This window comes from Tenebrio molitor, chromosome 8 (assembly GCF_963966145.1).
Source record: "Tenebrio molitor chromosome 8, icTenMoli1.1, whole genome shotgun sequence".
In the NCBI taxonomy this organism is placed as follows: Eukaryota; Metazoa; Arthropoda; class Insecta; order Coleoptera; family Tenebrionidae; genus Tenebrio; species Tenebrio molitor.
The window spans coordinates 18670002-18697074 of NC_091053.1; the positions used below are offsets into that span (position 1 = coordinate 18670002).

The following is a 27073-nucleotide window of genomic DNA, read 5'->3' on the forward strand; positions in this document are numbered from 1 at the left end:
TCCCATGGTGCGTTGGTAGTTGTTACAAAATATTCAAATATATATGTAATAATGTACTTACAGAGACGCCGCAAAGTCTTTCTATTTATTATTTATCAAGTTAAATTTTATGCCCGTTTGCACCGAATTTGAATTTAATTTGGGTTACTTAATCACGATTATTTAAATCATGATTAAAATTGTGTTGCTTTGCACCACACTAAAATTAACCAATCGTGGTTAAGTCGCGTGAAAACTCAAGTTTCGAAGAATTTGGGTTGCATACTCTGTAAATGCTGAATCTATGATGACAGCGGAACCTTCTCAGCGTGAGTGACTTACACAAAATGCTATGCTGAGAGCGGTCTTCCAGGTAGATTTATTGTAAAATGCAAATTTTCTTGGTGAGAAATATTATTTCTTTAGTTTTGGAGATATCTCATAGTTTCTAGCGGTAGCGGTCTAGTGGTAGAGGTACAGGTAAAATTATGGGAACTTATAGGACAATGATTATTTTTGCATAATTGTACATTTGTAATGACCTGAATACATTACTTTTTCCGCCAAATATTCGAATCTGTGCAAAACGGTAACAAATGTGGTCGTGATCGTCATCGAAGTGGAGGAGCCTTACGTTGTGTTTTGGCGGAAAAGGTTCGGCATGCAAACGATGAGGGTTCCAGTTGGAAGAGTGCCGCGAATAAAACAAATAATATTGAAAAATGCCTGTGATAACGTTGATTTTCGGCGAACAAATGAAATAAATCCAAAATTAACGGGGGCCAAGGATAACAAAGTAAAGAAAAATTAACTAACTGAGGCCATTGCAAAAAAAAACAAACAACAATATTAATACAGCAAAATTTAAAACAAACACAACGGGTAAATGACAAGTTAAATGTTGCAAAAAAAACACAAGTAACCAATTGCAGTTATCACAGACAGGGACGGATAAAAACCCTCTCCTGTATCCCAGGTATTACTCATATTTTACAATAAGTTATGACAATTCCAAGTTTAATTAGTAACTACCCGGTCAAGGTACGCCGACAGGAGCTTAGAGCTGGAGGTAATAAACTCTCGGCCGCGAAGGGACTCAGAAGAATAATCTGAATCGGCTTGAGACCAGCGACGTTTCTAGTTACTCGGGGAAATGAACGTCGGACTATTTTACCGACCAAGAAAGAGTAATAGAAGCGCTCGGGCCTGTACGATGGGCATCCCAGAGCCGCATCGAGCAGGGCTTAGGTCCGCCTTCTCCAACCAACCGTTGACCGACAAACCCGCGGTCCCTAGAACCGCGACGGAGGTTTCACGTCAGCATCCCAGAGCCGCATCGAGCAGGACTTAGGTCCGCCTCCGCTAACGGCCATAACTTAACCGTGGCCTCCACAGAAATTTACTAGACAACCCCACGACTTCCTGATTGTCACCTAACTCCCATAGTGGCGCACTTACAACATTTTACTTTAACTCTTCCGAAATCTAGCGGTGCTTAGCAACAACACAAAGAAAACCCGAGTTTAATTTAATCGAACAAAGCGTAACATTAAACGATTAGAAAATTCAACAAAACAAAGCGTAACACTAAACAATGATAAAATAAGTAAAACCAAACGCAACATTAAACAATGATCAAATAAAAGACAACAAAGCGCAAAGCTAAATAACGATAAAATAAAAACACTTTAAAGGGCACAAATATCACTAAGCAACATAAATAACGAATACAATAATCGCTGGCAATGTTAAACAAAAAAATGGCGGGTCGAGTGCCGTTAGAAAATGTTAGTGAAAGAAAAAAAAAAACAAAATGAACGCACGCGGTTCGGACGACGGCTACTAATTTTGGAAAGTAACAGATTGTCTGAAAAATTAACCTCCCGGGAGGAACTTAGGGATAACGCTTAAAATGAACAAATGGGCGCTTCTCGAAAGAAATAGCATGCAGCAAAATGAAATCTACAACATACCCTTACCAGGACCACGTGGTCCTGGTCCCAAAAACAAAAAAAGGGACAACGAACGGGGATACATTACCCGAGGTGAATTAAAACGTCGAATTCCTCACGGGGATAGTGTAATTGATTCAGATTTAACTTACAAATTTTGGGAATATGGATCGCTCTTCGCACGGTGTGTTCGTTTCGAAAAACCAAACAAAACTGACCTACCCCCTTCAACAACGCGCGCGAGAGCCCGCTTCACCCCCGCTATATTTCCGCTCGCAGAGTTGCCAACCCCCCAGGATTACCAACCCCATCCTTTAGTTCCTAGTCTAACCGCTAGTACCTTCACATTTGGTGCGCTCTTGTGGCGGTACCGGGAATTAAATTTAAATTTTAAACTGGATCACTACAGATTTAAACAAATTTGAAGCAGATTATGTGAAAATGAATAGATTAGAAATCGATCGTTTGATAACGAGGTTTTTATCACTGAGTGAGAAGAAGCTGGGGAAGTACTCGTATACCTAGTCCAATTTTTATCCTTTTGAGGTGACGTCACGATTTCCTTCTTCGCTCTCTCTCTATTGAAACGATAGAAACAGAAAAAAACAAAAGAAGCGGTAGCTCCAACTTTTACCCATTTGCGATGACGTCATTATTTAGTAACTTCACGTATGTTTGAGCTAGGATTAGAAACAAATTTTAATCGATCATAAATAACTATTATAATTAATGTTATTTAATTAATGTAATAAGTGAAAGAAATTAAAAATAGCCAAATTGACAGGAGCATAAAATAACCACAAAGTAACCAACGATAAATAAACGTACCGCTTTTTTTGTGTTTTTCTGTTTCTGTCGTTTCAATAGAGAGGAAGCGAATAAGGAAATGGTGACGTCACCTCAAAAGGGTAAACATTGGACTATACGTTTATTTATTTATGATCAAACTCAAACATACCTGAAGTTACTAGATAATGAATAATGACGTCATCGCAAATGGGTAAAAAATTTGACTCTATATAGTGATGCAATTCCCTACATAACGGTCGTAGTTGACATTGCGTGGTCCAAACATTCCTATAAATAGAATTACAACCCTCTATCTGGTGTGGGATGTATAATAGGAGCTAGGATAAAAGAAGTTTTATGTCAGCGTAAAAAATTAATTTTGTAAAATTTGTAAAATCTATGAAAAGTCAAAAGAAATAACTCCTTCTCATACGTGTTATAATACAGTGTGGAATAAAATGATTTACATCTAGTTACCTTTGCATTACCCTGTAAAAATACGAAATGCCGCTCTACAAAAAAAAGAAAGCCTAACCTCAAAATATATATCCAAATTCCAAATGTGATTTATTGCGAAGGGATGATATGAATGCAAAGTTGAGATTGAATTTAAAAAGGAGCTAACAAAAGCAAGTCATAGCTAGTCTTGAAAGTGGTCATCAACGTTTGTTAATGCAATTTAGTAAATTGTAACAATTGTCAATTCGATTGATGATATTTATTGACAGAACTAATAGTTCGGCACTTCGAAAAAAAAAGTAGAGCGGTACAGGAAAATTTACATGTGCAAAAATTCCAAAGGTAACTAGATGTAAATCATTTTATTCCACACTGTATAAAACTTGGAATGGAATATCAACATCCATGGAAGCCGGAATTATTTTAGATGGTTTTAAAAAATCTTTAGATATTGATCATTTAAGATATAGGAGAATATATAGAAAATTTTCAAACTGACACTTGACATTTGTTGCCATTTGTATTCCGATTGTTTTTCAGAACACACTTGAAAATTTCACAATAAGCTGAACCACAATTATTTTTTTTTTATTTCAGTTAGCTATTGATCAAATGATAACTTTTAATACGTCATTAGATTTAGAAAAAAAAAAACCTACCAGACTGTGCAAAAAAAATACATGTGTCCATTAAAAAAAAAGTCTATGCTATTGAAGATTAGGCAAAAAAAAGTTATGGCTGTTTTGTAGCGCATGAGAAAGCATATCTTTGTTTTTTTTTTTCATTGAAATCGGATAATAAATAAAAAAGTTACGGGTTGAGGGGTTTTTTATCAAACAGCCTGTATATTAATACGTGAAGGAAAACCTTTGTACCCCTTTTTAAGCAAATTGCGCTCACGGAGGAGTGTGATTTGGCATAGTTAAAGTTTAAAAAAAAGAATTTCATACTTTTTTTTACTACATATATTTAAAAAGAATTGAATAAAATGGATTTTTATTAATGCCGATCGAGAGGGACAAAAAAAATATAAGAGCGGACAAAAATAAACATTTTTTTATTATACCTTAATCATAATCCCTGATTTTGACACTAAAATGCTTAAAAACACTAAAGCTTTAAGGGTTGCTTCGGTAACAACAAATTCACCTACATTTTGAACAATGATAAATAGACATTTATAAACAATTTATGATATCAACGAAACAACAACAATTGACCATTTCTATATCAACGATTAATGACATAGATTACTTCGAAAAAGGTATTTCAATTTACTTTTTTTATTATAATTTTAAGATTGAAGTCCAGGTATAATAAAAAATAGCGTATGATACACGTTCATAAGGGCCTTTAAAGCACTTGCGACGTTAAAAGCACTCCGCGACGCGTCGTGCTCTTAAATTCGTGGCGCGTGCTTTAAAGGCTTCCTTATAAACTTGTATCATAATCATAATCATATACTATTACTATAGTATTACGAATCTGGTAAATGATTGAATCGCCATGAACGCAAAAAGTCGAAATTATCCAGGCTAAGAAACAGACGTGGCCCAACACACCACAGAACATGGCCGATCTCGTGCACCGTTCCGAAGAGGGAATCGGATCACGCCACCGACTCGCCAAATCACCGGTGCCCGCGAACTATGAATTCTGAATCGAACACACTCGTAGTTCAGATCTACCTGATCTTTGGACTTCAAGCATGTTGTGAAAAATTTGTTCTATCTAATCGCTCATCAACATCTTACCGCAATGTTTCCTATATAAACCGGCGTTTGCAAATTCGACGACAGTTATTGACAACGCTTCTACTTGTGACTACTAATTATTGTAATTGCTTCGATCAGTGAACAGTGCTTTCTTCAAAGCTGCAACCGCTTACGAGGATTTTCCGCTTCTTCTGCCCCAAAGAACATACAGTGAGTACCGGTTTATTATCGTCTTTCGTCATCTACTTCTTCACCGTCACTTCCGAGTCTTATTTGTAGACCTAGATTTACGTGCAGATCATTTTTAACACGAGCTTTTTATTCCAGTTTGTCGATTATGGCACCAAACATTTCTTTCCCCACCGGTGTGCTTCACGAAACCGATGACGAAATTTCCGCTCTCAACACCCCCGCCGAAGTGACCACCCCAGACGATCGCAAACTCAAGTTGGTCTGGAGGAACATCATTCTCTTCGCGTATCTTCACTTGGCGGCCCTTTATGGGTTGTGGTTGATGTTCACTTCGGCCAAACTGGCCACTTCTGCTTACGGTAAGTCTTGCACAATCTTGAACCAATCACAATATTTCGTTGATTGAGTCAGCTCCCGGCGAATAAAATTTTCAAAGCCAACAACACACATTACATTGACCTTTGTAACAGTGAACTTGTTGAATCACAGAATGAGCGCGGCTTCACTCTGTCTGTCGTAGCTGTTATTAATAGCTACGGCGAGATGTTTACGCTTGTGATAACTTCTTCTTGTTTCAGCTATCCTGCTGTACCAGCTTGGAGGTATCGGAATAACCGCGGGTGCTCATAGATTGTGGGCCCACCGTTCCTACAAAGCCAAGTGGCCCTTGCGGCTGATCTTGACCTTCTGCAACACGCTAGCCTTCGAGGACTCCGTCGTCGACTGGGCGCGAGACCACAGAGTCCATCACAAATTTAGCGAAACCGACGCTGACCCGCACAACGCCAAGAGAGGTTTCTTCTTCTCGCACGTAGGCTGGCTGCTGTGCCGCAAGCACCCCCAAGTCAAAGAGAAGGGCAAACAAATCGACTTGTCCGACTTGTGGGCCGACCCTATTTTGAGATTCCAGAAGAAGTACTACAACATCTTGATGCCTTTGGTCAGCTTTGTGATGCCGACTGTTGTGCCCATGTACTTCTGGAACGAAACTTTTAGCAATGCTTTCTGCGTGAACCTCTTCAGATACGCTCTGACGCTGAACGCCACCTGGTTGGTGAACTCGGCTGCGCACATGTGGGGTGACAAGCCCTACGACAGGTTTATCAATCCTGCCGAGAATTTGGTGGTGGCTGTTTTGGCTTTGGGGGAGGGATGGCACAACTACCATCACACCTTCCCGTGGGACTACAAGACGTCGGAGCTGGGAAAATACAGTGTGAACTTCTCGGCTGCTTTTATCGACTTTTTCGCCAAGATTGGCTGGGCCTACGAGTTGAAGACGGTGTCAGAGGAAATGATCAAGAAGAGGGTGTTGAGAACCGGGGACGGATCTCACGAAATTTGGGGTTGGGGGGACAAGGATCAGTCCTCTGAGGATTACCAGGATGCCATCATCACGCACAGGAAGTCCGTGCATTAGTAGTTTATGAGACTGAACACTATTTAGGTAACTTATTGTTTGGCTGTTAATTTGTTGATGTTTAACAAATATGTAGGTATATATAAATTCAACGGTAAACTAACTTTTGCATATTTTTCACAATTATGCACACTTATTGCACTCTCTTTTCGATACTCCAGGATAGGGAATGCAACTATAATTTTTATTTATTTATCTCTCCCAGTTGTCTAATGTTAATTTTAGTGTAGATTTCTCTAAGTCCAGTGATATAGTTTAAGGTAAACCAGTAGTTGATATTTGTGATGAAGATGTTTCTGTATTTTTCTTTAACTTAATGAGAAGATTACAGCTAGTGATAGGATTTTTATAATGTAAATGATTTTTACAAAATAAATACATATATTTTTGAAATCCTCCGTTTTTGTTCGCAACAACAAAACCTTCCGACTTAAAATTCACCAAAATAACCAAGTTTTAACGAAAAGTGTAGTTTCTAAATATTTAAATAATCTCAAAAATAACAGGCCAAAATATTAAAAAAAAACGTCAACACGACATTCCAAACCCAAATTAGAACAAATAATTTTTGAGACTAAAGACAAATTTGACAAATCTTCAAAAAAAAACGGGAAATGAAATTTGACCTAATGTGCATTGGAAATTTAATTTGTCAATTTTTGTCTGTTTGACAGTAGTATTTCTGACACATAAGTGCCGTTTTTTAACCTAAATTGTAAAAGGCCGTTTCAAACTATAAAAATTTAATAAAATCTGACAGAACTTTTTCTGACAATTCCCGTTTTTTTTTTTAAGCCAACCGTAGGCGGTTGCGCGCGCATTTACAAAATCCTGCAACGAAATGCGACCCCCCTATTGGCTGCTTGGAATAGAGTAACCAATCCTATTGGTTACTTGGAATAATTATGAATTTTTATGCGCAACCGACCAAACAAAAATTACTAAAAACAGTAGGGGTTTTTTATTTAACAACTTAATTCAGCAAGTATAGCAAACTCAAAAAACTCCTTCACTGTCAAAATTAAATTTTAAATAAAATGCTTGTTTTGACTGCACTTGGGAATAAAAATTTTTCACTAGAGTCAAAATTTAGTTACAAAATATGTTATACATATTTATAATCTGTTTCAAAATAGAAAATCCACCAACACTGCATTCTACCTCGAAAATACAACCGACAACGTCACCAACTTTTGTTTTTAGTGTGTTTGCGAGTGTCGGAAAAAGCTTTAATTAGGTTTTCAAAATGCGAGATGCTGTTTCTACAAATCAGAAGCATTTTTTGTTGAAGGTATAATTTTATAATACAGGGTTATTATAAATGATTGTAGTCGAAGCAGGCCATGCCCATGTTATGAAATTTTTGCCACTTTCATGTGAATTGTGAACTGTCAATTTTTGTCGCTGCCACTGTCATTTTTTAGGTGAAAAGTGCGGTGATGAGAATATTGAGTTGTTTTTGCAACCAATTCTAAAAATATTGAGTTGTTTTGCACCCAATTTATAGTTATTTAATAAACTAGTTTGTTAATGAAGGCGATTAATAATCGAAACCGTTTAAAGCACAAACGAGTGTAGCGAGTGAGTGCCTTTAATAGTTGAGATTATTAATCGCCCATTAACAAACGACTTGATTACAAAAATTTTTCGTTGACCGCAAACTTTTTTTTTTATTATTTCCTTCATATGTTTAGCAACCAATTGCGTGACAAATATTGACCAATCAAAACGAGAAAACAAAAAATAACCCCATAAAATTTCTCTAAAATGCACACTGTGCAATAAATCCGATAAAAAATTTCGGTACATGATTTTTTTTTAAACAAATTATTTTGAATAAAAAGGAGTGTAAATAATTTCTTTTGGTTTCATTCTATTCAGGAAATAATCAGCCGTATAATACCCCTCGTGCAAAATTTTAATATCGGCAAATTTTTTGCTAATGAACTCAAACATCCATAAATTATTCGGTCAGAAGACCAACTATTATCAAATAAAAGCCCTCGACTTCGTCTCGTGCTCTTATTTGATAATAATTGGTCTTCTGACCTCATTTATGGATGTTTTCGTTCAGCAAAACATTTTCCGATAAAAAAATTTGCACTTGGGATATATGTGACAAAATTTCAAATCAAAGCCAAATCAAAACCAATTTCATCTTTTTCGATAAAAATGAGACCTTATTAAATACCTTCTTTCTTTTCACTTTTCCACAAAGAATGTCAGAAAACGTCAACTCCATTCACATTCAATTTCACGTAAAAATCACGGTTCCTAAGAAAACCTATTTATTTACCTTTGAAAAATATGACATGCGAATTATAACCAATAAGGTCTGCTTTTGAAGATGTGAATTCGTAATTGTGCAGTTATGGAGCTTTAAAATATATAAAACACTGCTGCACTACCTGCTGCAGTGTTGGTAAGTGCAAACAAGGCATGTTCGAGGTTGTTTATACATCAAAAAACCTCGTTCGTGTGTAAATTGGGCCTTTTTGGCACTCGTGGGCCTTTAAAACGCTCGTTTCACTCGCGTTTTAATCTGGCCCACTCAATCCAAAAAAAGCCCAATTTACACAGGAACTCGTTAAATACGTTTTTTTGTTCGACGAGCCCCTTAAACGCTCCAAATCGCTTAAAATTAACTTGATGTTTCGTTTTGACAAGTTGTCACATTTATCAAAATCCGTTCACATAGGAGAAAATTCTCAAATTCTGATAGTGTCGAACAAAAAAAGAATGTAATACTTTTTTTTTAATACACAGGGTGTTTTTGAAATGCGTGCACAAATTTTAACCACGAGCTACTGGCTTCATGTACAACTCGGAAAAAATATCTAAAAAATTCTGTCAAAAAATAAAATGACATTTATTTTTTGAGCTACATTTTTTTGAAGTGAAAGTTTTTATGGGAAGGTCTTGAAATTCTGATCGGCAACCTTTTTGTGTGACGAAAAGTGGTGGGGGTTAACACTATTGGGTCGAGTGGGTGCAGTGTCTCTGTCTTTGTCACACTCAGCGCATTTATCGATAATGTCCTCTCTTTGATTTGGAGGCTTAAAAATGAACAATGAGTTAGGCATTTCGATATTGTTTGGTGTTATCGTTGTTTATAATTTATTTTCTTCATTAAAATATACAATTTTGTTGTGAATATGCTATTTAAAAGTGATTGATGAATAATTACAATGTTTCCATGTAATACAAAAGTTTCACTTCTATCGTGCGTCTTTACGACACATTCTGTTTTTTTTTTTAATTGCTTTTAGTCTTCTACGTTGCCAAACAACCTCGTAGGTAAAATTTCGGCACATTTTAAAAATACACCCTATATATTATATTTTATAAAACGTACACCAATGCGGTTTCCTTGTTTGCTATGCTATAGAAGGCGTATTTTTAAAATGTGCCGAAATTTTACCTACGGGGTTATAGGACAACGTAGAAAACTAAAAGCAATTTAAAAAAATTGTAGCTCAAAAAATAAATGTTATTTTATTTTTTGACATAGAATTTTTTCAATATTTTTTCCGAGTTTTACATGAAGCCAGTAGCTCATGGTTAAAATTTGTGCACACATTTCAAAAACACCCTGTATTTAAAAAGAATTGAATAAAATGGATTTTTATTAATGTCGATTGAGAGGCACAAAAAAAATATAAGAGCGGAAAAAAATAAACAATTTTTTATTATACCTTAATCATAATCCCTGTTTTTGACACTAAAATGCGTGCGAAAGAGGGTCTTTAAAACACTAAGGCTTTAAGGGTTGCTTAGGTAACAACAAATTCATCTACATTTTGAACAATGATAAATAGATATTTATAGACAATTTATGATAGCAACGAAACAACAACAATTGACCATTTCTATATCAACGATTAATGACACAGATTACTTCGGAATAGTAGTTTATTTAACGAGTTCGTGCGTAAATTGAGCCTAATTTGCACACGAACGAGTTGAATACAACGTTTTTTTGTTCGACGAAACCCTTAAAAGCTTCAAATCGCTTAAAATCTTTAAAATTAGCTTGACGTTTCGTTTTGACAAGTTGTGACATTTATCAAAATCCGTCCACACAGGAGAAAATTCTCAAATTTTGACAATGTCGAACAAAAAAAGGTATTTCAATTTACTTTTTGAAGTGAAACTTTTTATGGGAGGAGTTTGAAATTCTGATCGGCAACCTTTTTGTGTGACGAAAAGTGGTGGGGGTAAACACTGTCTCGCACAACGGTTGCGCCAATATTTCCATCTCACTTAATTTGGAGTCTAATTATTTAAATTAATCTGTTTGACACGATACAAACATCCCTTAAAATTGTGTATACTTCTGTCTTTGTCACAATCACGGCATTTATCGATAATGTCCTCTCTTTTAATTAAAAATGAACAATGAGTTACGCATTTCGATATTGTTTAGGGTTATCGTTAAAATATACAATTTTGTTGTGAATATGCCTAAGTCAGGCGCAGAAAGAACAAGAGCGTGGCGTGAGAGAAAACGTACGAGTGAAGTGACAGTTCAGAATGTGAAAAAAACGGTATAAATAATAAAGACAATGAACCAGCAACTAGCACCTCGGCTCAGCCACCTCCTCTTGCGTCTATCAGTGATAATTTACAATATTCTGATTTTCCTGTAATACAAAAGTTTCACTTCTCTCGTGCGTCTTTATGACAAACTCTCTTTTTTTTAATTCGTATCCCACCTCCACCCGGCGGCACGGCAATTTTGCCGGAGTACATACACTATTACGGATATTACTATCAAGTAATAGTGCAGTGCTTATCAACATAATTACCGGCGTCTCGCCTCCGCATTTTGACTTTGTTGTGTATTATGTTCTGTGTCAATGTTAAGGAACTTCCTCACGATGTGACATGAGTATAATAATATACCTTTTTGAATTTCAACTACCAATGTGTTATCTAAATCCAGAATTTTTAAGTTTTTAAAAAGAGATTGCGGTACTATTCCCGTTGCTGAAATTACAAGTGGTAAAATTGAAATTTTTTCTAAACACCAAAGATTTCTCATAGCAACGGACAGCTCTAAATATTTATTAATTTTTGTGTTATATGTCTGTGTTATATTATGTGAATTTATTATATAATTTATTATATAATTATAATTTTTTTATTATAATTCTAAGATTGTAGTGCAGGTATAATAAAAATAGCGTATGATACACGTTCATAAGGGCCTTTAAAGCACGCGCGACGAGTTTAAGAGCACGACGCGTAGCTTCCTTATAAACTTGTATCATAATATACTATTAAATCGGAAAATACAAATCTGGCTTTCCCCTAAATTATTGAATCGCCATGAACGCAAAAAGACGAAATTATCCAGGGTAGGAAACAGACGTGGCCCAACACATCACACCGGAACAGAGCATGGCAGATCTCGAGATCTCGTGCACCGTTCCGAAGAGGGAATCGGATCACGCCACCGACTCGTCAAATCACCGGTGCCCGCGAACTATGAATTCTGAATCGAACACACTCGTAGTTCAGATCTACCTGATCTTTGGACTTCAAGCATGTTGTGAAAAATTTGTTCTATCTAATCGCTCATCAACACCTTACCGCAATGTTTCCTATATAAACCGGCGTTTGCAAATTCGACGACAGTCATTGACAACGCTTCTACTTGTGACTACTAATTGTAATTGTTTTGATCAGTGAACAGTGCTTTCTTCAAAACTGCAACCCCTAACGAGGATTTTCCGCTTTTTCTGCCCCAAAGAACATACAGTGAGTACCGGTTTATTATCGTTTTTCGTCATCTACTTCTTCACCGTCACTTCCGAGTCTTATTTGTAGACCTAGATTTACGTGCAGATCACTTTTAACACGAGCTTTTCATTCCAGTTTGTCGATTATGGCACCAAACATTTCTTTCCCCACCGGTGTGCTTCACGAAACCGATGACGAAATTTCCGCTCTCAACACCCCCGCTGAAGTGTCCAAACCAGACGATCGCAAACTCAAGTTGGTCTGGAGGAACATCATTCTCTTCGCGTATCTTCACTTGGCCGCCCTTTATGGGTTGTGGTTGATGTTCACTTCGGCCAAACTGGCCACTTCTGCTTACGGTAAGTTTTGCACAATCTTGAACCAATCAAAATATTTCGTTGACAGAGTCAGATCCCGGCGAATAAAATTTTCAAAGCCAACAACATTACATTGACCTTTGTAACAGTGAACTTGTTGAATCATTGAATGAGCGCGGCTCCACTCCGTCTGTTGTAGCTGTTATTAATAGCTACGGCGAGATGTTTACGTTTGTGATAACTTCTTCTTGTTTCAGCTATCCTGCTGTACCAGCTTGGAGGTTTTGGAATAACCGGGGGTGCTCACAGACTGTGGGCCCACCGTTCCTACAAAGCCAAGTGGCCCTTGCGGCTGATCTTGACCTTCTGCAACACGCTAGCCTTCGAGGACTCCGTCATCGACTGGGCGCGAGACCACAGAGTCCATCACAAGTTTAGCGAAACCGACGCTGACCCGCACAACGCCAAGAGAGGTTTCTTCTTCTCGCACGTGGGCTGGCTGTTGTGCCGCAAGCACCCTCAAGTCAAAGAGAAGGGCAAACAAATCGACTTGTCCGACTTGTGGGCCGATCCTATCTTGAGGTTCCAGAAGAAGTACTACAACATCTTGATGCCTTTGATCAGCTTCGTGATGCCGACTGTTGTGCCCATGTACTTCTGGAACGAAACTTTTGGCAACGCTTTCTGCGTGAACCTCTTCAGATACGCTCTGACGCTGAACGCCACCTGGTTGGTGAACTCGGCTGCGCACATGTGGGGTGACAAGCCCTACGACCGGTTTATCAATCCTGCCGAGAATTTGGTGGTGGCTGTTTTGGCTTTGGGGGAGGGATGGCACAATTACCATCACACCTTCCCGTGGGACTACAAGACGTCGGAGCTGGGAAAATACAGCGTGAACTTCTCGGCTGCTTTTATCGACTTTTTCGCCAAGATTGGCTGGGCCTACGAGTTGAAGACGGTGTCAGAGGAAATGATCAAGAAGAGGGTGTTGAGAACCGGGGACGGATCTCACGAAATTTGGGGTTGGGGGGACAAGGATCAGTCCTCTGAGGATTACCAGGATGCCATCATCACGCACAGGAAGTCCGTGCATTAGTAGCTTATGAGACTGAACACTATTTAGGTAACTTATTGTTTGGCTGTTAGTTTGTTGATGGTTGAATTGTTTAACAAATACTCGTATGTTGTCTAATGTTAATTTTAGTGTAGATTTCTCTAAGTCCAGTGATATAGCTTAAGGAAAACCAGTAGTTGATAATTGTGATGAAGTTGTTTCTGTATTTTTCTTTAACTTAATGAGAAGATTTGAGCTAGTGATAGGATTTTTGTAATGTAAAGATTTTTACAAAATAAATAAGTACCTATATTTTTGAAATCCTCCATTTTTGTTCACAACAACAAAACGTTCCGACTTAAAATTCACTAAAATAACCAAGTTTTAACGAAAAGTGTAGTTTCTAAATATTTATACAGGCTGGTCCCGATATAAGCTGCCAAAAAAATTCTGGGTCATTAGAAGGATCTAACAACTCCAAAAAACCCCTTTTCATTAGGTCCAAAACGATGGGGATAAATTAACCCCTATCCACACCCATTCGACGCTGCTGACGACAAAAATACGTACCTACTCAGGAATTAATTGTTGGTGTTTGTAAGGATGACAGTATCTAAGCAACATAGGTACCTGAATCGTTTATGACAAATCTCAAATCTGACAAACTAAATCAAATTAATGACATTTATTAAAAACGCTGTACACTGTGTGCGTTAATTCACCAGCTTATTTAGGTGCAAAAGCTGATTTTGTAGACTGAGATGAATGAGTAATAAATAAAGTGGTGTTCTTCAATGTGTAAATAAATGTAGAGGTAGTGTGTGCAAAATTGTGGAAGAACTGTGTAATAAGAGTATCGTCTTAATTGTGGTTAAATAGCCAAAATAATGTATTGAATAAATTTATTTACACTTTACATATTCCTACTTTCAACTCTAACTGAGAATATCTACTAACTAATGAAAGGTAAACTAGACTAGAAACATTATTTTATAATAAATGTTCTGTGTGCCTTCCGTTGGCATTTAAGCACATTTGAGTACGCCGGTACCAATTTTCATAAACAGAATTCAGCATTTCTGGGTTTTTACGAATGTGGTTGGCGGCGTCTGTTACGCGTTTCTGGAGTTGGCCTTTTGGATTTATTTCAACTTCGTATACCAAATCTTTCGTGTGGCCCCAAAAATTAAAATCCAGAGGAGTTAAATGGAGGATCGGGGACGCCATCGTATTGGAATCAGTCAGAACCAACCTCACATAAATGCAGATGTAGCTCCACAAAAGTACAACGGGACGGAAGGACCCCTTCAGGATAACGCTCGCCGTATGGTCGCCTTGCCGGTCTTGAATTACCACGTATTTCGCCATAGAGTAAATGCAAATCGGCGTATTCTTGTTTTGTGAATTTCATAACTTTTTGAAGGATTCGCAAATTTAAAATTAAACTTGACAAATGTCATAGGTGTTACAGGTACCGTTACTAAAGAAATTGCAGCCAAGTAACCAGAATTACCTTTTTAAAACCGCTTAACTCATTAGCGTAAAGCAAATTTTGACCAAATTTTCAATTATTTTTATCTCGAAAACGAAAAGACTTTTATTAGAAACATTTTTTGTGTATGAGTTCTACTCATCGTCACCTATTACTGGATTTCTTCTGGCAGGTTATATCGGGACCACCCTGTATAAATAATCTCAAAAATATCAGGCCAAAATATAAAAGAAACGCCAACACGACATTCTAAACCCAAATTAGAAAAAATAATTTTTGAGATTGAAGACAAATTTGATAATTTAGTATATTTTTTCCTGGTAGGCGGTTGCGCGCGCATTTACAAAAACCTGCAACGATATGCGACCTCCCTATTGGTTGCTTAGAATAGAGTATAGAGTTACCAATCCATTGGTTACTTGGAATAATTATGAGCTTTTATGCGCAACCGACCAAACAAAAATTCCTAAAAACAGTAAGGGCCAGTTTATAGAAGCGAAATTACGTTAATCGTAACCAAATGCCAGATTAACTGAACACGTGATCAAACCAATTGAAGTTTCGGATTCAAGGGTTAATCGCGCATTAAAATTTAATTCGAATTAAATATTTAATTCTCTTTCTATAAACTGGCCCTAAGGGTTTTTTATTTGACAACTTAATTCAACAAGTATAGTAAATTCAAAAAACTCCTGGACTTTCAAAATTAAATTTTAAATAAAATGCTTGTTTTGACTGTACTATTGGGGACATGGAAAGCAGATGTGTCATTCAGTTGTCAAAATTTCTAAACCATACCTTAGCTACTCATAACTAAGTTGACAGTTTTTTTGAAAATATCAATTATAATGACGGTAAAGGTGCATTTACATTGACACTTTTTGAAATGACAATAACAGACTGCCCAGGATTCCATGTCCCTCATTGTATGTACTTGGAATGTCTAAACTACTTTTTGGCAAAATAGGATTTATTACACTCATGGAAATTGAATATTGTGTTGCATTTTTCGTTCGTCGGCCTCGTACTTTTAGGTGAAAAACGTTGTATAACAAATAACATGACTCTGTCACGTGGTGCCTATATTATACTCCTAGGTATTATACAACAAAAATATCGGGTGTTGTTTAAATTACACCTCAAAGTAGGAGTAGGTGTTAATAAAGAGTCGATTGTGAACGCACCACGGATGACGGATCACGGATGAGCTGTTTAAAGCTAACCTCACTTTTTCTTTTTACGTTGTTTGTGTTTTTCCTCTGCAGACTGACGAGTACAATCACCTTACGCTTATGACCTCCCCAATGTAAATTTTAATGTTTAGTATCTACATAAAAATGAGTTCATAGAAAAACAATAAAAAACAGTTTCCAAAATCACATTATCGCAATGTGACGACTACTGCTGATGCAACATCCTACACGTCTGTTAAAAGAATGTTTTACGAGTTCAAGCATTAGTCAATTGTTTTTTATCACTATCATCTCTAACACGAATTCTTTAATAACAGTTTTAATATAATCACCGGGTCGCAAAAATAAAACACATTGTACCTAACAGGGATTGCACTTCATACTGTTGAATGGACACCATGATGCTTGGTTTTCTAGTTTCTGGTACTAGGACCTCATGCTAGAATGCATTTAACAGTAACGAAAAAAAGAGTAAAAAAAAAGATGACAGAAAGCGTAATACCTAAATATTGCGTTTAGGATTGTTTTCCATAGTAGGTATATGTACTTTTTATTTATTCCAGTTTTTGTTTTATTTCAATCGAGCCATAAATACCGGAGATATGGCTTGTGGCGTTTTTTAGGAAACATCCTGTATAAAAAATACATCAAGTGTAGAGATTGCAACCCCGAATGTCCTGATTTTTAAGCAAAGACTGAATTATTTCCTAGATACCTACTTGAAATTAATTTACTTTTATACCAGGATTGAGATATTTCCTAAGCTAGGCAACCAGTAAAACAATCCTGCAGCTAAAATGTGTACAACATACTCGTATTGTACAATGTGATCAAAAAGAAAACAAATTAGAGCAGGCGTTACAAATGATTAGTCATGTCGTAGCGGAATTCTATGCAAACAAGCGATTATTATGTATTTTATATTTTTATATATTTTTATTTTTATCTGATAATGGAGAAAATGTATAAAATTAACAAGAGCAACATTTTACATTCGCAAGAATGGGTAATTTACGGGTTTTATGCCAAATGCGATGTCACTGGTAAGCAGAGTTTTCCTGGAAATGTAAAAAAACGTCAACAATGTGCTGTTGTTAACCTAAAAAACAACTTTTCGATTTCGGCAAAGTTTACAAGCAAAGGGGTAAATCGCCAAACAATAAATTGTCTGTGCATAGCAAATATAAATCAACGTAGATCAAGGTAAGACGTTTACGATAAAACAAGAGATGACCACATTTGGTCTTTGTATTCCAAACTAGTTTGATTCACTTAGCCTCTGCTTTTCTTTTCTTTATTTTCTTTCTTCCACGTTCTTCAAAAGAAGCTTTTTCGGGCTGGCCGTTAGGACATTTCTTTAAATTTGAGGCTCAGCACGTTGTTTGCAATTTCTTGCACTCGGCGAGGCTGTGCTGAATTTCACTTCGTTCAGTGAGCTTTACAAATCCTTTGGAAACACTTAAAATTCGCCTTTTTGCCCTGTTTTTTGTTGGGTCAGTTCAGCACAAAAATGAATACGGTTTCGTCCAAACAAATTCGGACAAAGTCCTTATGAGAGAAGCGAATTCACAGACCTGTTTTCAAAGGTGTATTCAAAAAGCAATTTTTTTATGATTTATATATTGATTTGTAATAAATACACTATAAATTCATGACGCCTCTGAGTTTCCTGAGTTAGAGCTGAAAAAAAAAACAGTAGAAAATAATTTCATCTGTAAAAAACAAGTGCGCACATAAAGAACAAAGAATTACACATAAACTATTTCATGAATTTATTTTCATACAAAGTTTAGGTATATAATTTGTTTCAAAATCAAAAATCTACCAACAGTGCATTCTACCTCGAAAATACAACCGACAACGTCGCCGACTTTTGTTTTTAGTGTGTCTGCAAGTGTCAGAAAAAAGTGGGGTTATGAGAGAAAACTGTTGGACAGTCGTTTTGGTCGTAGTTCATCGTGTTTTTTATTCTCATTTTATTATTTCACTCAAAAAGTATGATATGGTAGCTAAAACCTTTTTGTACATAATAATGATTTTGTGTTTCGTAAATAAACTCAACAGCTCAATGTCAAATTTTGGCGGAAGGTTGAGCCAACCCAAAAAATTAAACTTTTTCTAGGGATTTCTTTTTGTCTGCCAACATAATTCAACAGGTGGTGGATTTTTGATTTTGAAACAGATTACATATATGTATTTTTCTTTCTGGCCACTTGTAAAAAAGTAGTAACTGTTGATAAGGATTTTTGAACTCACTAACTTCAAAATGACATTTCGCAAACGCATCAGTTAACCGCGAACGTAGATTTCGCGCACTAGTGTTGCAAAATCATCCAAAAAGCATTGGCGTTTTTGAGCATTCTGAAAATAATTTGACATGATAATAATAAAATCTGCTTTACAAAACGTCATTTCTCCAATTTGGATGTTGAAAATTTCTAAAGAATGAAAATAAATCGCTATTAATTCGATTGACACTTGAGCAAGCGCCATCTATTCACTAAATTGGAAACTATTGGACTATTGGGTAATAATTTAAAAATGCTAATGTTCGTTTAAAAAAATATTGTAGAAACCTCGATGCGCGAAGAGGTATTCGGCACATTCGCGCATTCGCTCCTACGTCGCTTGTGCCTCAAATAATACGCTCATGTACGAAAAATGTCTTCTCGCACTCGGTTCGTAAATAACTATTACGTAACTATGGTGATAGTTTCATAAAAATCATTTTTCGCTGCCTCTGTTCCAAAGAAAAACGTAACCTTTTCCCCGCCTTTTTAATCCAACATTATGGCGTCTCTGTTGGACTTGTAGTCCGTTGGATATCTCCAAACCGTATGTAACGGTTTTTTTCAAGTGTTCTTACGACGTGCACGTATTCTATATGAATTAACCCTGCTTTTTTGGAGACATCCACATGGATCTCCTCTTGTGGTGAATCGACCCCATTGTCATCGATTCTAATCGAGATATAAATACTTTCCCATACATCAACATCACCCATTTTTCTTCGACGTCTTCTACAAATACAGAATATTGTTAACTCGATGCAGTGCTTTGTTTCAAGGTACTTACCCAAATGTGCGATTTAACTTTGGGAATAAATTCCCGATAAGGCCATTACCAGCACAAAATGACCAAAAAAACACAGCAAAAACAAGCGACCACGTGGGTAATTGACTACGAGAACGAGACTGGGTCCCAGCTGGGTCACGATATACATGGCTTCCACCCCCGTCCCTAGTGGTCTCTGGTGGTACCGACATCGGTACTATCATGGCTTTTGTTGGCGGTTGATTTGAATTCAAATCTATCTCAAGGTGTTGGATTCTCTCACGGGCTGTGACCTTGAAGATTTCTGCGCGAAAGTGCAAGCGATAAACCAGTAAAAAATCTGTAAATGAAAACTGAAAACCTCGACTACTTTACGCTAACGTAACGAATGACGATGTTTTCCGGTCGGTTTGTAGCGCCTACTTGAGACCGATATTCGTCGTTTGTTCAGATATGACTCATAGCCCATGAGAAAATCCAACATCTCTACACGTAGACGTAGTTAACATTAATATTTTGTATCAGCTGCAATATCTCACAATTGACGATCCACTTCTGTCTTGACTAAATTCTTTTTTCATAAATAATTGTACCCAGCTTGTCATTCCTAACGGTGTTAGGTCCATTAATCACTTCAAAACATCAAGTGGAGTGCCGCAAGGGTCACATTTCGGCCCGATATTATTTTCCCTGTTTATCAACGATGTTAAAGACATATTCGTAGATGGCAAATTTCTTCTCTTGCAGATAACAACAATTCTATTGTTTTTACCTATATCTGCCTAAAATCCTTGGGATGGGCAGATTGGGGTACAGTACAGATAAAACCTTCAATTATTTTTAAACGATTTTTCTTTCAAGTAACGAACAACAATTACTGTATAGTCACGAAACAAGTACATATCTACTAAATAGGTATGGTCGGAGTGTTATAGATGTGGATTGGGACTTGTCGTTAAGTTGGCACTACTAGGAAAAGTAACTAGGCGCGCTTCTAATGTATTATATTTGGAATTTATGACAGATTTCTCACTAAAGTACAGTTTAATCATAAATTTTAAGCAACCTTGAGTTTGACAGTCCACATCTAAAAGGTTTTTACTATAGACGAGTGGAAATGTAAACACAATTTATTATGGTATAATACCGGGAAAAAAATTGTGACAAATATTTTAGATGAGATAAAATAGTCAAAGCAATTAATACAAATGAATTTTTTAAATTTTATCTGAATACATAAGTGTTTCTAAATTACCTGGCATACAATTTTTATACCTAAAAAAATTAATTGAATTTTGACGGCGTTAAATAATGCTGTTTTGGTAGTTTTGCAGCCAGATTCTTTATACACACCTCGATAGGTTTCTTCTCAATGACAGATACACTCAAAGCTTCTTGTACCATTGCAGAATCAACAGTTTTTAGATCTGTGGCAAGATCTAGCGCTGCACAGACTCGAATAAACTTAGATGTGCAGTCCGTGCCGTATTTACCATATTCACTTGTCTGGTAGTCCCACGGCAACAAGTAGTGATAAGACAACCAGTAAGACTTACTTATGAAGAAAACTAAATTGCTGTCGTACGAATTCCTGAAAAAGTATCTATCTGTTAGTTCGCCGTCTAAGCAAGTCTAATACGTTTTACTTTTCTGTAGTGCCATAATCAAAAATATTAGAGGCGCTGTGAATCAAAAGGGATAAGTGATAAGTGATACCGAAACGTAACCATCCAACGACAAAAACTGAATTTAAGATAGTTTCATCCCAATATTCCACTGGTGCGTTTATTGGAAGCAGTAGCGTCAAGATTACAAACAGGAACCAGTAAAATCTAAAACAACAGAATTTGATGTGGATGATTTGTTGTAAAAGGAATCGTGGAAACTTACTTCTTCTGAAACATCACGATCTTGTCGTTCTCTATGTCGGACATGTCAATTTCCTCCAGAGCTTTTTCTTGAGCTGGACTTAGGTGGAAATTATTGGAAATGACGTGAGAGAAGAGGAGACCTCTTTCGGAATTTAACGGATCCAGTTCTGTCTTAAAGTATTTGTGGTGTACTCTGTGCAAGCGCACCCAGTTGTAAATTGACGTCTGCAAAAAACAGTACAAATGGTTATAAAATGTGAACTCGGATCATACGAGTATATTTGAGAAGAATGTAAAAAAGGGAGGCTCTGAAAACATCTGTCACTGCTCAATGGAGACATTTCTGTGAATTTTGTTAAAAAAGAGATTTTCAGTAGACAGATTCATCTCTGGTTAGTTGACACTCGGAAAATAATGAAGCATTTGTCACTATTTATTTATTAACTACAATTTATCACTTACACGAAATACATATTTGATAATTAAATTATCCCATGTGCCCGGATGACAAAATGTCAAAATTAAAAATAGCAAGATGGTCGTTCAACGTTAAAAAGTAAACTTTAGACTTTAGTACTTATAATATTGAAACAAGAGACCTAGGAATTACTGGCGCCTTAAAATTTGAAAATTGTCATTTTACTGTAACTGCAGCAAAAGAAAATAAATGAGTTCATGCCTGATTTTTTTTGTGATCCGCTTGAAGATAAAATAGTATACAATATCATTCAGAGTAGAAGGTCTTTTTGTGCTTCGCCCAATTGCCGACCCCGACTTCGCGTCGGTCTTCAATCTCTGACACAAAAAGGCTCACTTTTACTCTTAATGACATAATGTAGATTATAGATAATAATATGTATTACTATCCTGTACTTCAAATCGTTACAATCCCTTTTATTTTTAAGCCATGATAATTTCACAGGTACTATAATAAAAATAATTTTATTTAGATGAGCAACTAAACATGAAAATTGATGAATAAATGCAATAGTAGTGCGAATTCAACAACCATGGCCATAGGCACGGTCAAAGGTGAGTTCACTTACGTCTTGCGACTAGTATATTAACGGCCATGTCTCGGAAACTGTTCATTGTACACTGTACAGAAATTTCCATAGAAGAGATTTTATTCACAATTTAATATAATAAACTAGAAAAACAGTTTATACCGTAGGGTCAATACTAAATGTGTTACTGTCAAAAATATTTTTCTTTGCACTTTCTCATCTGTATAAAATTACCGGCGCAACTGGGATAGGTGCGCAAATGGATATGTTTCTGTATACATTTCGATACCAAGTATTATTATTCCGTTACGCTTTACAGGGTAAACTGCTTTAAACCTCCCAATTGGACTATTGTCGTTAGATTTGGTTTTATTTACCTAATTTTCTCTGTTACATCCAATGCATTTACCCATTAAGTGAGCCTTTTTAAAACATGCGTTTTGCTTAATATATTAAATATTTTACATTGCTAAAGTCCTCCAAATTTGTATAATTTATTTACAAAAAATTAAGACTTGGAAGTGAATTTAGCTGACTATATCATTTATTAGGTTATAAACCAATGAAAATGCGTGATTTTCCTTAGTTACATTATATTTTATATTGATATAGTAAATTGCAACTGACTTTTGCTACAAATAAAGTGCATGAAAGAAATTACAAATAGTGCGCTGTTTTGTCGTAGCGCCGTTTTGTCGCGCGCTCATTTGGCGACCCTGGTTTGTTGCGAGTCACCCATTCCACAAATGATTGTGCAAAGATTTCCTACAATATGTATAATGTGACATAACCACAAGAAGTCCTTTCGATTAACGAATCGAAATGCATTAAAAATAATTATAAATGTTAATAAAAAATATCTATATATTTTTATTTACAATCCTATAGTAAATTCACAGTTATTTAAGATACAAGGAATGTTAATAGTGAAAACATTCCGTAAAAATATAAACAAAACGGGAACATTTTTCTTCTTAATTTTTGCCTGACAAGAGAAAAATGGAGATTGATGAAGCTACAAATATTGCTTCTAGTTTGTTGCCAAATAAGATTTAGAATTCTGTTTGAAATAAAATATTGAATTTCTATATTGTCGTTTTTATTATCTTGGAAATGTAAATGACACTATTAATCTCCGTAGCGAAGGGCAATTAATAAACGAATATTATTGACCATAATACATGTTTTGCAGCCATGGATGAACCGTCTATTTACCATACCCATTGCAGGAAAATACTATTTATTGTTTACATGCGTTTAAAATTGTTTGCTTTCACTTTGTTAAAGAAATTTATTAATGCCTAGGGAATGAAAAATTCCCTTAGGAATTTAAAACAAAGTAAGTAAATAATAGTTGTAATTTAGTAACAATAAATGCATAAAAGTGGTTCCAAAAATAGAAAAAAGTTCGCTATTAAATCTACTGGGTGATTCATGAAGCGTAGTGTATACAGGGTGTATTAAAAATGGCCCATAATATTTACGTCACGCGAATCTACGTTGGAGACCAAACAAAAAATTCTAATTTGAATTTGGTCTTTGACGAAAATCTTTTAAATTATTATTATTATCAAAAATGACGTTAATCACAATTCTTGTTACTTTCTGACGTTCGAAAAATCACTCTAGCTTAGTTGCGATGTTGCAATAGCTTCAAAATTTATGAACAACATTTTTTAAAATAAAATTACAAATAAACCTATAGTCAAAATGGTAAAATTAGTGCTGGAATATTTTTTCTTACTTGTTGAATTATGTGTTATTGAAGTTTGACTGTTAATAACTCCATGAGGAGAAGGTTCACAGTAAATTGGTACTAGAGTTTTTTGCTTGTATTTTAACATAGAATCATGTGATGTAAATATTATACCCCATTTTTAATACACCCTGTATATGAATATAAATAAGAACAAAATTGTTCTTGGCGCGATAGTGAAGAAATTTCATTTTGCAGTTGCAGTAAAAATTGTTTGAGACACAAATAAATTAAAATCAACTAATGAGTTCGCTTTTATTAGCAAATACAACAAAAAATGGTTTATTTTTTTATACGTTGAGCTGCTCATTAATGAGCTGCTTTTATCAATGACGAGAGAACAGTGGATTTTTTTTTCTATGGCAAATTCAAATTTCTGAATTATTCTGAATCGCTCTGTATATCTCTTAACAATATTACTGGAAATTAATTTAGGCACGAAATATAGAACAAGTGTTTATTTATTTGGAAATAAAGAAAATAGCATTAGGCAAAACTTTGACATAATAGAAATGATTTGTTTCCCGTTCAGAGTTTTGAAAAAGACTCGGAAAAGTCTACTTAATTTTTTAAATGAAATATTTTTCTTTAATTTGGATAGTTCAACTCTTTCCCTTTTTTACACAATGACGCCACCACAATTTTTTTCTAATTTGAATAGACAATTAAATTCTGATTTATGGCCACATAACATGTGTCACCTTGCAGCAAAAGGTGAAAACATTGTGACAGTGAAATTCCAATTTTACAAACAATACTTAATAGTACATAATAAGAGAAACGAAGAGAGACGAAGCAATGAAAATCATTCTAAGTTTTTCCTTTAATGAAATATAATTGAGTTATTTTCGAAAAGGTCCAAGAGAAAAAATATTTCCAAAATATATTAGAACGTTTTGGCGCTCACAGTTCATGAACCATCAAATTTAGAAATATCCATTTTAACAAAAAGAAAAATAGAAAGCAAAATTAATCTTAGGAAAATTAGTTGCGCCGGTGATGAGCCGTGGAGTTTAAATAAGCGACAAAATTATCAAGTTAGTAATGAATTGTATAAAAAATGATGTACTCCAACCTAACGACAAATAGAATAGGTTTCTTATGTACTTTTTTCTATTTTGCACCTTTAACACTGTCAGTAGATAAAATTGCATGTTATACTCGTTTCACAAGACATGTTGTCGAACTCGTTCCTTTAGAGCACTCCTCACTGCGTTCGCCGTGCTCTAAACCCTCTCGTTCGACAATAGACTGTCTTGTGGAACTCGTATAACAATATACTATTTGATACAATTTTCCAGTGTACCTAATAATAAAATTTGGACAAACAATATGAAGAAAATTCTTAGCCAAGCTTGATGTGTCGAGTTTAGCACCGTTTGACTTTAATTAATCAGTTTATTAATAGCTAAGTGGGAAGGTACTTGTATTGAGTTCAAGGTCACCGAAAATTTCCTTTTGTTCGTGGAAGTTTTTCAGTTTTCGTAGTGTGTACTTTTGAACGCGAAATCTATTAATAATGATTGTCGCCTCAAAATACTTTTAAGGTTCTTGCAAATCAGTCTAATAAAACTGTAGAGTTTGTGTGGCGAAAAAATAAATGATTGGTACGTTTTTTCCAAGTTTTTGGAACGATTTACGATGCACTCATTAATAAAAATGCTTGTGACAATTTACACAGGACAATTTCTACCACTTTGCGAAAAAAAAATTCAAACCGAGAATTGTCAAATATTTGTCGTTTCATTTTGTGCAAATATGTACGCTCTCACTCTCGATATTCTTATTTCACACAATGCCCATATTAGAAGAAAATATCTACATATTATGAAAACAATTACATAAAATTTTCTGTTAGTGGCACAGCAGAACTGAGTTGACTCAACAATCACAAATATTTTTAAAACGCTCCAAGCAAATATAATTAAAATAATAATATTAGTAATATGTTACTTACATGTCCAACTAAAGTCTGACAAAGCATTAGAAATATCCTCAAGCCTGTTGTGGCTTGATAGGAGTGATGAGCCCACAATCGATGTGATCCAGCAGTAACACCTAACATGCTCAACAAGATCAACACAAAACCTAAAAAGTTTCAAAGAATTTATATCTGATTTGGATTTTAAAAGAAACGGGGTTTCCACGAACTTACTGAAAATCGTAGTAAGAAAATAAGCTTCGTAAATAATAAAATGTATGCCACAAATACAAGATATCAAAATCTGAAGATTAAAAATCACACATAACCAGTTCACTTCACGTTTGATGGACTGTTTATCTTCTTCGGAAGACATCTTACTGGAATTGTTATATTGACAAGTGACGGTTAGACGACGAAGTGTAAAAGCGTATTGACTGTTGAATGGTTTTGCTTTTACTGCCTACGGAAATAGTTGAAACAAAGTTGTAGAATATTTCCATACACCACGTCGAATTGTTATTATGTTAACGTATTTACCTGTCCATTTGTTAAGAAAGTAGAATACATTTGCGTAAGAAATTAATGATCTAAAACATGTTGTAGTCTGCCTAAACTAATTATAAAAGTGACTAACTTTAAAATGATTTATAATCAATATATTGCTGGAAAATTCTAAACAAATTAAAACATTTCGCTTTAAATTAGGTGTCTAGTATTCACTAATTATTTCTACAAATATGATAATACGCTTTCAGAGTGGTCATTAGTTAGTGACGTCTAAAAGACAATAATTTAAAAAAAATAATTTTTTTAAAATAATTTAAAATAATTAACTAAATAGTAATTATTAAGTATGTAGTAATTAGCAAGAAGAACGCAAAGTTGAATCTTTAAATTCAAATAACTTTATTTGCTTCATTATAAAAATTTCAAAATTCAAAGAAACGTGAATTAAGTTTTCAATACATGACATGTTCGAGACATACCGATCGAGCAAGGACATCAACCGACTAGATTTAAAAAATATATACGAAGTGTTTCTAAATGATTGTAGTATCGTAGGTACTAGCTTTTGACAATTTGTGTTTTGAATTTTGACGCATGCAAGAAAAGTGATACCAACTATCAAGAACCTTTAAAATGACAGGTAT

The 27073-nt window shown here is 35.3% G+C and overlaps 3 protein-coding genes across 3 annotated transcripts; 2 read left to right on the forward strand and 1 right to left on the reverse strand.

Annotated features, from left to right (window-relative positions):
- Positions 1-4893: 4893 nt before the first annotated feature.
- On the forward strand, positions 4894-6899 carry LOC138136870 (acyl-CoA Delta-9 desaturase-like). The gene is made up of 3 exons (XM_069056189.1): positions 4894-5104; positions 5222-5445; positions 5665-6899. Exons 2-3 carry the CDS (start codon positions 5232-5234, stop codon positions 6504-6506), a joined length of 1056 nt encoding a protein of 351 aa, XP_068912290.1. The 5' UTR covers positions 4894-5104; positions 5222-5231; the 3' UTR covers positions 6507-6899.
- A 5213-nt stretch (positions 6900-12112) lies between these two features.
- LOC138136860 (acyl-CoA Delta-9 desaturase-like) lies at positions 12113-13896 on the forward strand. Its single transcript, XM_069056182.1, has 3 exons — positions 12113-12269; positions 12387-12610; positions 12826-13896. The coding sequence occupies exons 2-3, from the start codon at positions 12397-12399 to the stop codon at positions 13665-13667; spliced, it is 1056 nt and encodes a 351-aa protein (XP_068912283.1). The 5' UTR covers positions 12113-12269; positions 12387-12396; the 3' UTR covers positions 13668-13896.
- A 6455-nt stretch (positions 13897-20351) lies between these two features.
- LOC138136867 (acyl-CoA Delta-9 desaturase) lies at positions 20352-26399 on the reverse strand. The gene is made up of 5 exons (XM_069056188.1): positions 26154-26399; positions 25956-26086; positions 21255-21460; positions 21011-21196; positions 20352-20955 (listed from the first exon to the last, which is right to left on the reverse strand). The coding sequence occupies exons 1-5, from the start codon at positions 26293-26295 to the stop codon at positions 20649-20651; spliced, it is 972 nt and encodes a 323-aa protein (XP_068912289.1). The 5' UTR covers positions 26296-26399; the 3' UTR covers positions 20352-20648.
- Positions 26400-27073: the final 674 nt, after the last annotated feature.